The sequence below is a fragment of the Tachysurus vachellii genome, chromosome 17 (genome assembly GCF_030014155.1).
Source record: "Tachysurus vachellii isolate PV-2020 chromosome 17, HZAU_Pvac_v1, whole genome shotgun sequence".
Classification (NCBI taxonomy): Eukaryota; Metazoa; Chordata; class Actinopteri; order Siluriformes; family Bagridae; genus Tachysurus; species Tachysurus vachellii.
This window is the reverse complement of record NC_083476.1, coordinates 7,998,606-8,014,715: the sequence shown is the minus strand read 5'-3', so window position 1 is coordinate 8,014,715 and position 16,110 is coordinate 7,998,606. Positions and strand designations below refer to the sequence as shown.

The following is a 16,110-nucleotide window of genomic DNA, read 5'->3' as shown; positions in this document are numbered from 1 at the left end:
GAATCCACAGCCACTTCCAGGACAGCAGCAAGACTTGGCACATGTGGCAGGCATCCAGGCCATCACTGACTACAGGACAACTTCACTGCCTGTGATATTGATGCCTCCCTTCCAGATTATCTAATTTAAAACTGATAGATCAGACAACATTCTTGGTCGAATGCTCAGCGGATGTGCAGACCATCTGGTGGATGTCTTCAGTGACAACCTCAACATTTCCTGAGCAGCGACATTGTTCCAACATTCTTCAGGATCACTATTATGACTGTCATCCATTCACACTCACACCTATTGTCTTGAAGTGCTTCAGGAGGCTCACTAAACCCCATGCAGTTTGCATATTATCCCAACCACCCAAAACAGATGATACCATTGCCACCACTCTCCATCTGGCCCTAACCCACCTGGACAAAAATGACAAATACGTATGAATGCTGTGCATAAACTTTAAATCAGCATTCAATACGTTAATTTCTCAGCATATGATTTAAATGTTGTGAACCTGCTGGTCTTGAAGAACTCCATTTCCAACTGGGTCCTGGACTTGCTAACTAGGGACCTTCAGAGCTGTGATCAGTTCACTATTCACTCTGCTGACTACTGACTATGCAGGAAGGCACGGCTTGAACCACATCATCAGCTTTGAATATGACCACTATGATCGTGGTAGGTCTCTTCAGCAATAATGACGAGTCAGCTGTTCAGTAGCAGAAGCACCAGGCCAAACAATATCATTGCCCACATCAAACCTTGTTTAATTCCTTCTAACACTGGATCATCTGAATTTCAAATCCAGTTTCATTCACTATAGAATTGACACCACAATACAAAATGGCACCCACATTCCTTGTGTCTTTACTAAGACTATCATCTTCTGTAACATCCAGACAGACCACAAGAGGGTGCCATCTCCAGAATTCCAAATGTCTCATTCAGTTGTCATGTTAATTTCCCCTGTGTCTGATATACACATGCACTATAGCTTCCTCAAGAAGCCTTGCAGGTTGCCATTCACTGATGCCTGTGCATGGTCCTGTTTAATCTTATCCATTTTCTGCCTGACCCTTTTAGATTTGACACTATATCTGACTTTCAGATTACTGTCCCTGCCTAGCATTTTGACCATAATTATAGTGTTCATAATTGTTCTCTGTTTGTGATTATTAGTTTTTTATTTGCCATGTTCTGATGCTGATTTCTGCCTTATTAAAACTCCTGAAAATGTACCCTTTGTTACGGAACATATGGATATGTAGTAGGTGTTACATAACTTTTTTTCTTCAAAGAATGATAAAAATGACGTGTTCTGTTGGCCTGCTATTATGAGGATTTTAACTCACAAACCATTTTGTGTGATAAATATTAAAAATGAGAGAATATGGGGTACCATTTCATGGCATTTATAGTATAAAACGTCAAAAATTCGGGTGAAGAATTTGCCAGGCAGATGCATTAGTTACATTTTACTATTATAAAGTTTTACTTTTTTACTACTTTTTTTTACTAAGTTTTTAACTTTGTCCTTGATTTGATATATAATTTTAGGATGCACAAACCAAAATTACTTCAATAATTATTTCTTCAAAAAAATTTTACAATAAGAGCAGTTTTAGAAGGGCTCTTTTAAGCAATTATTTATCATCAACATAGAGTTGAGATTGGAGTTAGAATTCGTACTTAATTCTCGTGATTTTTGGACCTCCACTGAGATGAGGCCGACTCTGTGAGAAACCTGAGGCATCTAGAGATCTACCAGCTCCAGTTATAACCAGTTACAACTCCATGTGGTCTTTGAGGACAACAAACTCCTCATCAATACATTTGTCAGACAGTATATTTATAATCACACCCTCCGGTGTCACCCATATGAGGATGAGGTTCCCCATTGAGTCTGGTTCCTCTCAAGGTTTCTTCCTTTACCATCCAAGGGAGTTTTTCCTCCTCACAGTCACCTGAGTCACCTCAGACTTGCTCATTGGGGATAAATACAAACACATTTAAATATATCTAATATTAATCTTTATATTATTCTTCATAGTAACCTTTTGAATCTGAATTTAGAATTTAGATCAAGTTCATTCGTCATAAGTCACAATAAGCATGTTATTATGTTTTCAAACTGATGCGGGTAGTTACATAATAATAATAATAATAATAATAATAATAATAATAATAATAAATTATCACTGAGTAAAGAAGGCGGTGTGTAACGGAGGGAAACCGGACACCATCCAGAGAGCGCTTCTCCTCACGGTTAGCCTGATTTAATGGAGGGGTGTGTGTGAGGGGGCGGGAGGGTGGCTAAGTAAAAAGAAGAGGGACGACGCCGGTCCGCTCGTGCCCCCAAAAGCCCATCTGGAACGCGAGCGTGTGCGTCTTGCCCGCATAAATGCCTGGTCCAGAGCGGCGGCGGTACCTCAGGAGAGAGAAGAAGCGCTCGCGGAGCCGCGCTGAACGAACGGATTATTTTTTGCTGGTTCTTTTGTCGGGGTTAGAGCGTGACCCCAGGATCCTTCTTTCTAACACCTTCGCCGATACTCAAGAGGGAACCGGCTGGTGACGGCACATTAACGGATCAGGACTTTGAACTGGCAGGACAAATGAATACAAATGAATTTAGCGACCCGAAGGAGAGACCGCGGAACCACACAACTCCACGCAAAGTAAGTGCACTGTAACGGGCTTTACGCAAAGTAAGTGCACCGTAACGGACTTTACGCAAAGTAAGTGCACTGTAACGGGCTTCACGCAAAGTAAGTGCACTGTAATGGGCTTCACGCAAAGTAAGTGCACTGTAATGGGCTTTACGCAAAGTAAGTGCACTTTAACGGGCTTTACGCAAAGTAAGTGCACTGTAACGGGCTTTACGCAAAGTAAGTGCACTGTAACGGGCTTTACGCAAAGTAAGTGCACTGTAACGGGCTTTACGCAAAGTAAGTGCACTTTAACGGGCTTTACGAAAAGTAAGTGCACTGTAACGGGCTTTACGAAAAGTAAGTGCACTGTAACGGGCTTTACGCAAAGTAAGTGCACTTTAACGCAAAGTAACCGCGCTCTGTGTCCTGCGAGCTACTCTGTGTCGCACGTGTGCGTGTGTGCGTGTGTGTATGTGTGTGTGTGTGTTTGCGTGTGTGTGCGTGCGTGCGTGTGTGTGTGTGTGTGTGTTTGCGCGCGCACGCGCGTGTGTGTGTGTGTTTGCGTGTGTGTGTGTGTTCTATGAATGGGGTGTTGTGTTAGGGACTCGAGCAGCGCACTTGACCTGTGTGGCGACGGTCCGAAGACGCACTGTACAAAAAAGGGTGCAAAAGACCGAGGAACATCCGAGGATCTCAGATTATTTTGTCTCTTACACACAAAAGTATAATTAGTGAAATTATATTATAGTAAATTCTACACAGAAACCCAACCCCAAAACCCCAAGAAGAGTGTAGATAGATGGCAAAGATATACAGATCCTCTTATACAGATTATTAGGAGTACATTAAATACATTAAAAAATTTTGTGTGTTATGATAGTCATTACGCTCAACTATATGACATTTCTTCCTGTTCATGATATTATTTATTTATGTTTTATTTCATGAGGTTAGCGATTCCGATTTATTCATTCGAGCGCCACATACACACTTATGGTCTTATGCATTGTCGAAAGGACTGTGTGTGTGTGTGTGTGTGTGTGTGCGCGCGCGCGCACGGTCTGTTGGTCATTCAGTGCACTATATGGGCTGTAGTGCAGAAGGGCTTATACACTATTTAATATTACTGAACAGTCTATAGCAGGGACTCAGGAGCTGTCATATAGCACTCACTAATGATGTGCCATGCTTTTAGAATTATTATACAGGTTAGGATACAGGGGGGGGGGGTGTTGAACTTCGCCGATCACAGGTGCTTATACCTGTCTTATGCTAATGTCCTTTTTCAGTTTATTATAAGACGGGTATAGGGATAAAACACAATAGGGCATGCTTTTATTAGAAAGATTTTTAATTATCAACAGAAATTGTTAATAATCAGCAATCATGGTGGGTTTCCCCAGAGTTATCTAATGCAGAGTTATTCTTGTATTGGCACCAACCGCTCTGTACCTGAAGCTTTGCATCTGGCTGTTACAAAGTGCTGCCACACTTCTTCCATTAATGTTAAAGAAAGGCCTTATTACAGAAAGCTGCATCATCCCTTTTACTTCCATTTCCCTTTCTACATTTCAATAGTTGTATAAAGATCTGCTCATTGTGTGTGTGTGTGTGTGTGTGTGTGTGTGTGTGTATGTGTGTGTGTGTATAGTGGGGGGTGGAGTTGGAGGATGGAGCGGCGTGTGTGGGTGGGGTGGTTGTGAGGTGGAGTTGTTTGTCACTTAATTTGCGCATTAGTGCCCTCTACTGGTTTTACACACACACACACACACACACACACACACACACACACACACACACACACACACACACACACACACACACACACACATTTTTGTTTCATATGCATCTTGTATGTCATGTCATATGCACCCCAGGTGGCTAGGCTGGTGAGATAATCAATTAGTGTGTGAGTCACAAATCATCACATTCCAATTCATGAATGTGTCTACAAACTCCCCCTTTACACCTACAGACAGACAGACTCAAACACACACACACATGCATCCCCCCCCACACACACACACACTGTCTCTTGCTGGTCTGTTTGTGGTTAGTTAGTATGTGTGAGGTCAAAGAGCAGACTGAAGAGTTCTGTGGTCAGACATTTTACTTTCTGTTACAGGTATGCCACTCCTCAGGAAGTCTGGGAGTATGTACACACAACTACCCCCAACACACAAGCTTACTGGCAGCAAATAATGTATAAAACAGCTGTCACAAAAAAAAACATCCTCACAGGCACACACATGTTAGGGGTCCTGGGATCCATTGCTTGTGTGCTATTTTTGACAGTTCACAATTTGAGAAACAATGTTCACTTTTCTCAATAATTTGGAACCCATTGATGCTTGGGTAGTAGTCATTGTTAACATTTCATGCTTGTCTTTTAATTATTTAAGTGACTTTTTGAAAGAAATTAAGATTTCTTTATTAAGAAGTTTTATTAAGAAGTTTTATTTTGGTTTACATGGTTAAATTTCATGTTTCATGACATTTCATATTTCAAAAGCACAAATTCGCATGAATAGAATTGGGAATAGAAATACATCTTTGAAACTTTGTTTCTGTATGTTTAATAAAGAAATAATTTAAGAACAATAAAATACAGGTTTTTCAGAGAATAACTGTCTGAAAACTCTTCATCTGAAAAGTTTTTTAATTAAAGTGTTCTAAATTAGCAAATAGTCAAAATGTAATCCAAAGGTGTGTTAATATCTATATTTCATTGTATATATATTATTTCAACATGCATTTTTATTTTTGTTTAGGAGAGCTCTACTCCTGTGTACTCTTCTGTGTTGCACTTGTTCTTCAGGACTCACACAAGCGCTATCTCAAGGTAGGCTTTTGTTTAAGTTTATTGTATAAATGATTGTATGTGTGTGTCATCAGTTGATATGTCTTTACAAACCCTTAATCAATTTAATAAATAGTCAGTTAGTTATTTATAGTGTACAAAAACACACACACACTCACACACACACACACACACACACACACACACACACACACACACACACACATACACACACACACAGACACAAACACACACACTTGCTCACACATAAATGCACATACCAGTCTTGTATATTTCAGCAGTTTTTCCATTCTGTTCACAAGGTCCTCACTTACTGCAGACTTTCCATCATGTTCTGTAAATTTATAGATGTGAGAAAATGTCTTTCTTCTGTATGTGTGTGTGCATGTGTGTGAACATCTTAAGGGTTGATGTCTTTAAAAAAAAGAAAGGAAAAAGAAAAGGTTTAATAGAGTACATGTACTCTAAAGTATATGTTCACTGTGTTAAATTGCTAAGGATTTTCAATGAACTTAAATATTACTGTAATGAAAATAATGCTATTCCCATAACTATGAATGGGTGTTTGAATGGGTGCAGCCTGGGACACCAAGATACAACACCATAGCAACATAGAACAGTTTTTCCTCACTGTTCACAGCAACCTCACTTCACTTACTGCAGTCTTTCCATTATGTTCTGTAACTTTATAGATCTGCGGAAATATTTTTTCACCTTGTGTGTTTGTGTGTTTGTGTGTGCAGTCTTATGTTCATAAGATCCTGTGATATTTGTTGGATACACACACACACACACACACACACACACACACAAGATGCTACATCTGGCAAAATGCTTCACTTTCGGGGCTTTAGTTACTTTAGGGACAGAATCCCACAATCCATCTCATATAGCTGGCCCGCCAAATCTTGAAAGTATGTCTATGTGTGTATTTCTGTGGTGAAGCCAGGTCTGTTTCTGCTAATTTCTGAAATGACACTAATACACACACACACATGCACTCACACACACACACACACACACACACACACACACACACACACACACACACACACACACAGCTGGAACCTGATAACTGTCTCCATACAGCCTGTTTTCTGGCATTGCATAACAATGTAAAACACACACATACAGACATGCTTTTTACTGAAGCTGACTCATTGAACTCTGGCTTAAATCGTGTTTTTGCAGAAGATTATAGACCCCTCCCTACACACAGAAAGTACAGGACTGTACACTGTGATTATGTGATTGATGTGATTATGATGTAATGCAGAGCTCTGGATCACACTAACAGTTGCTTTAACAATGGTAAAAGAAGAGAAAGATAACAAGAGTCAAAAGATAAAGAGAGTGAAAAAAAAACAGAAATCAGTGTGAGACAGTAGAGGACCAAGTAGAGAATGAATTTAAACATCAGAAATGATGCCTGAGAGCAATTCAGCAGAAATGCACAGAATATTTTTGTGCATATTAAACAAAAGGATTGATTATTAGATATATTAAATGGGAAATAATAAATGAGTTTCCTTTGTGTTTTAAATATAGAAGAAGAAAGTTGATTTTAAAGCGTTTTTTTTTCTTTGCATTTTTGTCTGTCAAGCAATTGATTGAATGTTTGTAGGATTTGTGCTGAATTATCATTGAAAACAGCAAATGCACTGATTGGATATTGAAATTGATCCAGATAGCATCAAGGTCAGAGTAAACACAAAAGTTTTTTCAAAGTTTTAAACAATTCAATAGCGTTCGTTATGTTGCAGTAAATACTGTATAAGGGTATTTCATATTTGTAACAAGAAGGGCTACAACAAGTCTTGGCATCCTCATCAACACTGCTGAGTTCTAGTTGATATAGAGGCAGTGATGTATATAAAGTATTGTGTTCTGTACTTCTTAGAATGAATACCTGAAGTAAAAATGCTTTTTATAGCTCTGCAATGACCACAGGGTGTTTCTGATACTTTGTTCTTTGTTAATGTTGTGTGTTGATTTGACAGGATGTTAGGTTCTCTTTACCTAAAAGTTTTCAATGGGCATTCGGCCAGGGGACTAAGAGGGCTAGACAAAAGCTTGATTCTGTGGTCACTGAACTATTTTTTTCAATGTTGACGTTTAAATTACTGTGCTGCTGGAAGATCCATCCACAAACTGATGACGTAGCAGAATTTTCATTTAAAATCCAATGGTACATCACATTCTTAGTGTCATGCATTCTAACAAGGTTTTGAGGGCCTATCACAGCAAATCCTCCATTATACGGGGGGTTGGTTTTTTCTCTTATTTTTTTGCCTAAACCGCATTGAATGTTGACTGTCAAAAAGGAAACAGGAACAGGAAATTAGCCAGAAAGTCACTCTTATGAAAACAGTAAAATATAAATGGAAATGTGTTTTACTTACATGTTATTCATTAGTAGTAAAACTTGTTACCTTTATGTTATTTGGCAGAAACTTTTACACAGAGCAATTTACATTGTATCCCATTTTATACATAAATGAGCAATTAAGGGTTAAGCAGTGGCAGCATATTGGATCTAGGATTTGAACTCACAACCTTTTTATTGGTAGGCTACTATATACCACATCTACCACACGACACATTTGGGTTTGTTAAAAAATAATATATTCTTATATCTGTCAGCTTTTCAGTGTGAAGTTAAACTAATTTAAGTTAAACAAAGAGACTATATTCCCATGAACTCATCTTTATCAATGGTGTGTGTATCATTTGTGCAAAACTTCTCTTGGTGTGAATGGGCAAAGTATATGTGTGTTTGTTTGTGTGTTTCTGTGTGTGTGAGAGAGAGTGAGCTTGCATAAGTCATTGGTATGTATTAATTGGCATGTATGTAAATCTGTGTTGCAGATGTGGATGTGTTGCAGCGGCTGGCTCTTCGCCTTGAGCAGGGTTCTCGCTCTGTCCCATTTGGTGTCATCCCACTTCGCTCCAGCATTATCCTCACAGCACGGGCACGTGTCACTGCTGCCACACGCTCCATATTCCCACAGACTTTCTCCTGGAACAGCACACTCTTGTTAAGCATTCGCTCACATCGTGCCAACTCTGCGTTCCTTTTCTCCGTTTTCTCCGGCTCACGCCTCCAGTTAGGCTTGCAGTTGTTGCCAGATGACATTAAACTATATGCTGGGCCTGACAACTCAGTTCGTTTTCCATATCACCTTCATGATGGCCGCTGGCACCACCTGGCCCTTGTTCTTGCTGGCCAGACAGCCACTCTACAACCTGCTTGTGACAATGGCAGCAGTAGAACAACCCAAGAATTTCCAATACTCCCACCAATTCACCTGGACCCCCGCAGCACCTTCCGACTGGGTGGAAGCAGTGCTCTCCTACCTGGCATTGAACCCTTTGAGGGTGCAGTGTGCCAGTTTGATGTGATACCCGCAGGACAAGTAGATTATTGCAGGGCTATTCGCAAGCAGTGCAGAGAAAATAACTCCAACCGACCAGCACCACCCTCTCCAATTTTACCCTCCGTAATGGAGCAGTCATCCATATCCCATCATACTCTTGCAGTCATACCCACTCTATTTCCCTTGACAACCCTGAATGGCTCTGTCACACCTAGAATCAGAGCCAACCTTGATTCTGAAGGGTTTCGAGCCACATCGACTCCTCATATACCCCAAACTCAGATAGGACTTGAACTGCCACCAAGCTTGAATGCTGTCACACCTCCACCAACTTTCAAAGTGCTGCCCCAAAAAATCCCCAAACCCACAGCCTCCAAGCCCATGCTAGGAAAATCTATAGCTGCCACCAAACATCCAGGGATCAGGCACACTACAGCAAAAGCTCAAACTAAAACTGTTACTGTGAAATCATTACACGTGTCTGCAAGTCCAAAACCTACTGATTCAAATACCATTAATGTATCAAAACCCAACAGTTTGAAAAACACAATCATATCAAAAGCCTTAAGCTCAAAACCCACCAGTGCATCAAAACCTAACAGATCAAAACCCACTAGCATGTCAAAAACATCTAACTTAAAACCCAGTGGTTTATCAAAACCTGCTAGCATAAAACCTACAAACCTATCAAAACCCATCAATTCAAAACATACAGCCTCCAAACCAGCATTAGTCAAGCCATCTAAACCCACAATAGAAAAATCTATAGCCACCAAACCCACAAATCCAAAAGGGTCTGTTTCCAATCTGCCACCATCTAAACCTCCATTACAAACAACCAAGAAAAAAATCACAGCAAAATCTCCAGTAACCCCTACTGTCAGTTCCAATAAGCACCAATTAAACCTATCAGCATCTTTATCTAACAAGGTTTTAACTACTCCCAAGATTTTAAGCCCTTTGTCAACTAAAAAGGTCCCAAGAAATACCCAACAGGTACCCAGACATATGACTTCCATGCCCAGGACCACATCTATCATCCCTGTTGTTTCAAAGATGCCTCAAAACACTTTAGTAAAACCTACCAAAAGCTCAGTGGTACATTTTACTACATTAGCCCCAGTGCCTGGGACAGTTCTTCCTGCTGATGGACTTCAGGCTTGGGATTTGGATCTAGGACTTTTTGCTGCTCCGATTGGACCGCCAGGGCAAAAGGGAGAAGTTGGACCTGTGGTAAGACCTCAAATTAGTTTGATATGCTGTATTGCATGTATACTTAAAAAAAACTTTAATATTATGAGATGCTTTTTTGCTTTGTAACGAAGGATGAATGGAATTTTGGCTTTGGACCAGAAGTCAGCATTTATCTTGCCAGTCTGCAAATGTTGCCCCTAGATTTTATTTAATTATGCAATTGTGTTCTAAATGGAATTGAAGTCAACTGAAAGATACTGGTATACCCACTGTCCACTTTATTAGGAACGGTATGCCTGCACATTCATGTAATTATCTGATCAGCCATTCATGTGGCAGCAGCACAATATATAAAGTCATGCAGTTGTAGCTCATGCACATCAAAGTTTGAGTTCTGCTCACCATAGTGGTAAAGAGTGCTTATATGAGATTATATATACTTCCTGTCAGCTCGAACCATTCTAGACATTTTTAACAAGAGGTTTCCACCCACTGAAATGTCACTCATTCAGTGTTGATTGTTTTTTGTATATCTGTATAAATGTGCAGGTGTACAGGTGAATTATAGAACCATGTGCATATATTTACTACATGTATAAGGAAAAGAATATATGCATGCACATCCATATACGCATATCCTTAAGTACTAAAGAAAAAAGGGACTGAGGGAAATTTCATTTCATCAGTTTACAAGAGAGCAGTAAGCATTTCATGTGATACAGTCACACACTAACAGATTCTCTTATATTTGGAAACAAACAAGGCACCAAAGCTGCTGCATTCCTGTATTATTACACTTTACAAAATGACAGACTAGGCAACATGTGTGTCACTACAATTATAAGTGTAAAAGGCAGAGAGAACATTACCAGGAGTGTGTCTGTGTGTGCGTGTGTATGTAATGTGACTCCTCTGTTATTACCAGTTTATTAGCTGAAGTGCCCCATTATCCACCTTAATCACAGACTCTAATTCTAACTTATCCTGCTGACACACCTCAGACACCCTCTTATTTGCACACACACACACACACACACACACACACACACACACACACACACACACACACACACACACACACACGCACATCATATAGTGCATACAGTACCTGGCCTAAAAGACATTACGTGTCTAAAAAAATGTGCTTAATGGACATGAAACCCTTTCATTAAAGCTATTCTTTGGTAATATCATATAACCCCACCCTGTACAAGAAAAAGAACAAGAAACACACACACACGCACACACACACACAGACATCTCATACACTCTGGAAGCAGAGGAGCTTTGAGCATCACACTGTAGAATGGTCCCTTTAAAAAAGGAAATTTATTCCCTCATTGGGATTTTGTGGACAGTGAGGTGTGTGTGTGTGTGTGTGTGTGTTTGTTAGAGAGAGAGAGAGAGAGGGAGGGAGAGACAGAGACAGAGAGAGAGACAGCAAAAGCACCTCTATTGAAAAAGCCACTTTCTCCTATTTGTAGATGCATAGCTGTAACCCTTAGAGATTCTTTACATAAATAACCCCTCACAACCCCCACCCTCAAAAGCTTTCGTCAATAGAGCCCTTTTATCCATCGCCACGTGGCATTGTGTATGTGTGTGGGGGGGACAGAGAGACAGAGAGGAGACAGACAGAAAGAGAGCGATTGATCAGTTATGACTCATTTTTAGAAACAAAGAAAATGAAATGTAGCTTCTTCACTTTTTTTATTAGCTTAAGATTGCAAATTGATCTAGTTTTAGTCCATTATATGCTGCAATATTACCATATATAATGAAGTGTGAAGTGTGAGTTGGTGGGCTGATAGAAAAAGACATTACAATGAAGCATACTGATACAACAATGGGTCATGCACAGACACACATTTCCCCCATTTTCTGGAAAAAGAAATTCATTCTAATGACTTCCTGTTTCCTCCGTATTTTTAGATTCTATACACAGAGCTGTACTTTTAGTGAGTGCTAGAAAAGAAAGAAGGAGTCAATAAAGCCTTTTGTATGTGTTTGCACATTTGTGTATATGTATGGAGAAGTGTAACTCTTGCCACTTCTTATTTTTAGGGAATTCAAGGACCACCAGGAAAACCAGGAGCACCAGGAAAAAGTGGACCACAGGTATGTGTGTTTGTTTGTGTAAATATGCATGTTTCTGTGTTATACAAAGCCCTTTGAATAAATAGGAAACGGTGTGTTTAAAATGGTCTGTGTCAAAAATATTTATTTATTTATTAAATAAAATATCCTCCAATAAAATGTCACACACATAGTCTATTATCTTCCTCATACCAGATGAAGGAAGCAGAATGTTGGATCTGAGAGACCTTCTTAAAATTATTGCCATTCCATAAGCTATATGTGTGATGCAAGTGGTGAATGAACACTATTGGTTTGAGATCATGTATCTGAAGAATTGCACTTTGTGTTTAGTATAAGAGATTCCTTCACTACTGTATATAAAAAGGTATCAGGTCAGAAGCCTTCTCATTTGTTAACTTTAGGAGCAAGGGTATTTGCAAAATGTATGAGACTGACAGACAGACAACAAACAGACAACTTACTGTATATTGTGGTTCACAGATAGGGAATAGACAGAGATGTTAGCACACAATTGGCAGTATGCATTTCCACCACTGTGACCGTTACAGTTGACATTGCAACAAATTCAGACTATGTAACCAGTGTTGCTCTCAGCCGCCTTGTGTCTGGCTGTTGTTGACACTACTGATGAGTCCTCCCTCATGAATGGGTCACTGTGGCACAGCAGACCACTCTTTTAAATGATGGGTCTGGCCTCTGGGAGCGACCCCAGGATACTGGCAAGTTTGCAAAGGGTCAGACACATTCTTGTGATTACGCATGCTTATTCAATGTATTTAGGCGAGTCAAAATTTTTTCACGAATGTGCAAAACACTGGGAATAAACCCCCCATCTTGGAAAGTGTTAGCACTTGAAGTGTCCCTTTCTGGATCCACCCTAAAAGGATAAGTGGCAGATTGATGGATTTCTGCTGGAAGCACATAATATATAATAAAAAAATTATTAAAGGTGAGGAATGTTTCAGACCTTCCCACAAAAACAATGGTCCCACATGCAGAGTTGGCCTTAGTGTTTGAAAGTTTGCCTAACTTGCAGATATAAAGTGTTTTTTTTGCTTGAGACAGCTTTTTTTGGCTGCTCATCATCCAAACGCTATGTGGAAGTAACTGCCAGCATCACTAGCCAGGTGTTCGTGCACTTTGGGGAGCACCATAAAGGATTCTGCTGTCAAAAAACAGGTTAGACCACTGGGTAAAGGAAAGGATTGCATAAGCACACTTGAACGCAAGCCAAGAGGTACCTTCTTTGAAATTTTGACTTAGGCTAGAGGAGTGTTATTTTCAGACCTATGTGAAGTGGCAATATAGAATTAATTCACAGTCTACCTTATGCACATTTTGTAGTCCATGAGATTTGTGGTGAGTGATTTTCAATCTTGGTAATGAAAAGCATCAGACTGCTACAATGTATGTGCAGACTGCATGTGTATGTGCAGTAAGTTACACAATTACACCAAAATACAAACACACACACATAGGCTACACATAGACGCACATCCACAGACAGCAAGACACAGCCTGATATGACCCCTGGTCTCCACACATGGGTGTATGAGTTCACGTTAGCAACAGTTGCTTATGAAACACATCACACCCACATGTGTCTTAGTCACAGGTCAAAGGTGAGACCAAGAATTGTGTATTATGTGTTTGTGAGTATGCTTCTTTGTAATGGACCATCACTGAAATGCTTGTCTTTTGATGAGCTCTTTTTCTTATTCTCTGCCTCAAAATTCTCTCTAAATCATCTCAAAATCGTCTTTGTCTTATTCTCTGTCTCAAAATCATAAATGAATAGCATTATAATAAATATTCCGTTTTAGGAATACACACACACACACACACACACACACACACACACACACACACACACACACACACACACACACACACACGTATCTTCATAGTCACACAGTTTGGCTTGTTTAAGCACTTTTTTGTCATAGTCAGTTTTCTTCCCTGATCTTGACCTCTTGTTTGAGCTCTGAAACCAGGAAGAACATGCAGGATCACTAGGTCAGAGTTCAAGTCACTAGGATGTCACTTCTGACTTTGACATTAAACAGAAAATCTATGTATGTTTGTGCTTGCACTTCTTTCCATTTACGCCCTAATGATTTGTGTTATAGGGACCACCCGGACCACATGGTAATCCAGGAAGACCAGGTCTCCCAGGCTTAAAGGTATGCATACTCTCTGTTTCCCTCCTTCTCTCTTTCTTTTTATTACCTTTTTTTTTTTTTTTTTATTCAATCCCTATTTAACTCTGTCCTGTTTTTTTTACTTGCTTTTTATTGTGCCTGAAGGCTGAGATGAATGAATTTCCAAAATAAGATCTCTAGGAATATATTATTTCTGGGGATTTTGTGGGGACTAAATGTCCCTGTTTAGAATACTGAAAATGGGTTAGATTAAGCTTGATAAAAATGTAGGTGAACAAGAGGGTGCTTGTGTTATCAATCACAATGTAGTTCACTATATATAGGTTTCCTCTTTCCATTCACTTATATTACAAATAGTAAAGTAAACCGCATACATAGACAGCCAGAGACATATATTCACAGTTTGAAAGCCACAATATGTCAGAATTTACAATATTTATTATATCCCAGAATCTCAATCTCTCAGCTTTTACGTCATTGTCTGTCTCTTATATTTTCCTTGAACCTTTTTTAGGGGAAGAAGGGTGACCCTGGACTCTCACCTGGAATAGCGCCTAAAGGAGAGAAAGTGAGTGAAGAACAACCTACATTGCCCTTTGTTCATAATCTTCTAAGACTGAGGAATGTCCCTCAGCCTAGCAACAAAAATACTGTAGTAGTGTCTTGCAGTTTAGACATCTATAATTATACATTGTTTCTCGTTTAATGGTCTTTTTTATCGAAGGCTTGAAAATGAGGGCTAAATCAAATTTGACTAATTCCGGGTTGAATGTCAATGTATAGGCCATAAATCTATTGTATACGTATACAGGAAAACATGCGCATACTTCCAAGTCCTTCATATCCATAATCATGCAGTGTCTTTTCCAAATAGTGAGCATGGTAAGCAGAAAAATTGTGCTTACCATTACTTTGCTCTTTTGTTTAAACAATGTGTGCTCAGTAGACTGCAGGCAGAAATGAAATAGAATATTCCAGAAATACAGCAAACAATCAGAATATGAAATGTGTGTCATTATAAGTAGCATGATAAAATCTTGTAGTGCCCCGATCCGGATGTTAATAGCACCTTTGCTCAGTATATACAGCATGGATTTTGTTGTTATTGACTTATTCCTAGCTTTATCATACTGTAGGTCTGCACAATATATAGTGTCTGTGACTATCTGCAGTATTTGCAATCCACTAGGTTACACATGGAAATCAGAATTTTATTTTCATTTTTTTTATAAAATAAATGAGGTTTCCTCCTGTTTCCTCCTGTTCCTCCTTTTGCATAGTGATGAAAGTTGCCAGACATTTTACTTATGGGTATGCATAATATGATGAGACTATTAAGATGACTTCAGACGCAGTTGTTTAGCTTTGTACTGATTCTTATTTGGTGCATGGTTCCATATGTGACTCTCATCACAGTCCAATAATATTGCACTTATTGGCAAACAACTAAGTAATTTGGATTTTTTTTTTGTCAGCATGTGAAATATTACCAATAATTACCTGAAATAACAGTTCAAATCACTAAACGATTTGTTTGCATGAAATCACTTCGATGGAAGCATTGCTTTGTGTACACAATAATCTTTCAGGTAAACCAGTTAGACATTTAGATTTGATTACATGTAAAACAGGCAAGACATGAATATAAACTAAACTCTCAAACCCTTCTCTTAGAGGATATTATGTTAAGCTCATTGCTCTTACTGTTTCTGTTTGTTTGTAGGGAGATCCTGGGATTATTGGTCCTGTTGGTTTAACTGGTGTAGAGGGTCAAAAGGTATATAAAAGTGATGCTCTCTCTCTCTCTCTCTCTCTCTCTC

The 16,110-nt window shown here is 39.3% G+C and overlaps 1 protein-coding gene across 1 annotated transcript in view; it reads left to right on the top strand.

Annotated features, from left to right (window-relative positions):
* The first annotated feature begins 2,610 nt into the window (after window positions 1-2,610).
* The window catches only part of col27a1a (collagen, type XXVII, alpha 1a), a 61,802-nt gene continuing 48,302 nt past the window's right edge, over window positions 2,611-16,110 (top strand). Inside the window, exons 1-7 of the mRNA XM_060890855.1 lie at window positions 2,611-2,663; window positions 5,408-5,478; window positions 8,326-10,067; window positions 12,093-12,146; window positions 14,258-14,311; window positions 14,805-14,858; window positions 16,014-16,067. Coding sequence (XP_060746838.1) covers window positions 2,611-2,663; window positions 5,408-5,478; window positions 8,326-10,067; window positions 12,093-12,146; window positions 14,258-14,311; window positions 14,805-14,858; window positions 16,014-16,067 — 2,082 coding nt within the window. The remainder of the gene's footprint in view (window positions 2,664-5,407; window positions 5,479-8,325; window positions 10,068-12,092; window positions 12,147-14,257; window positions 14,312-14,804; window positions 14,859-16,013; window positions 16,068-16,110) is intronic.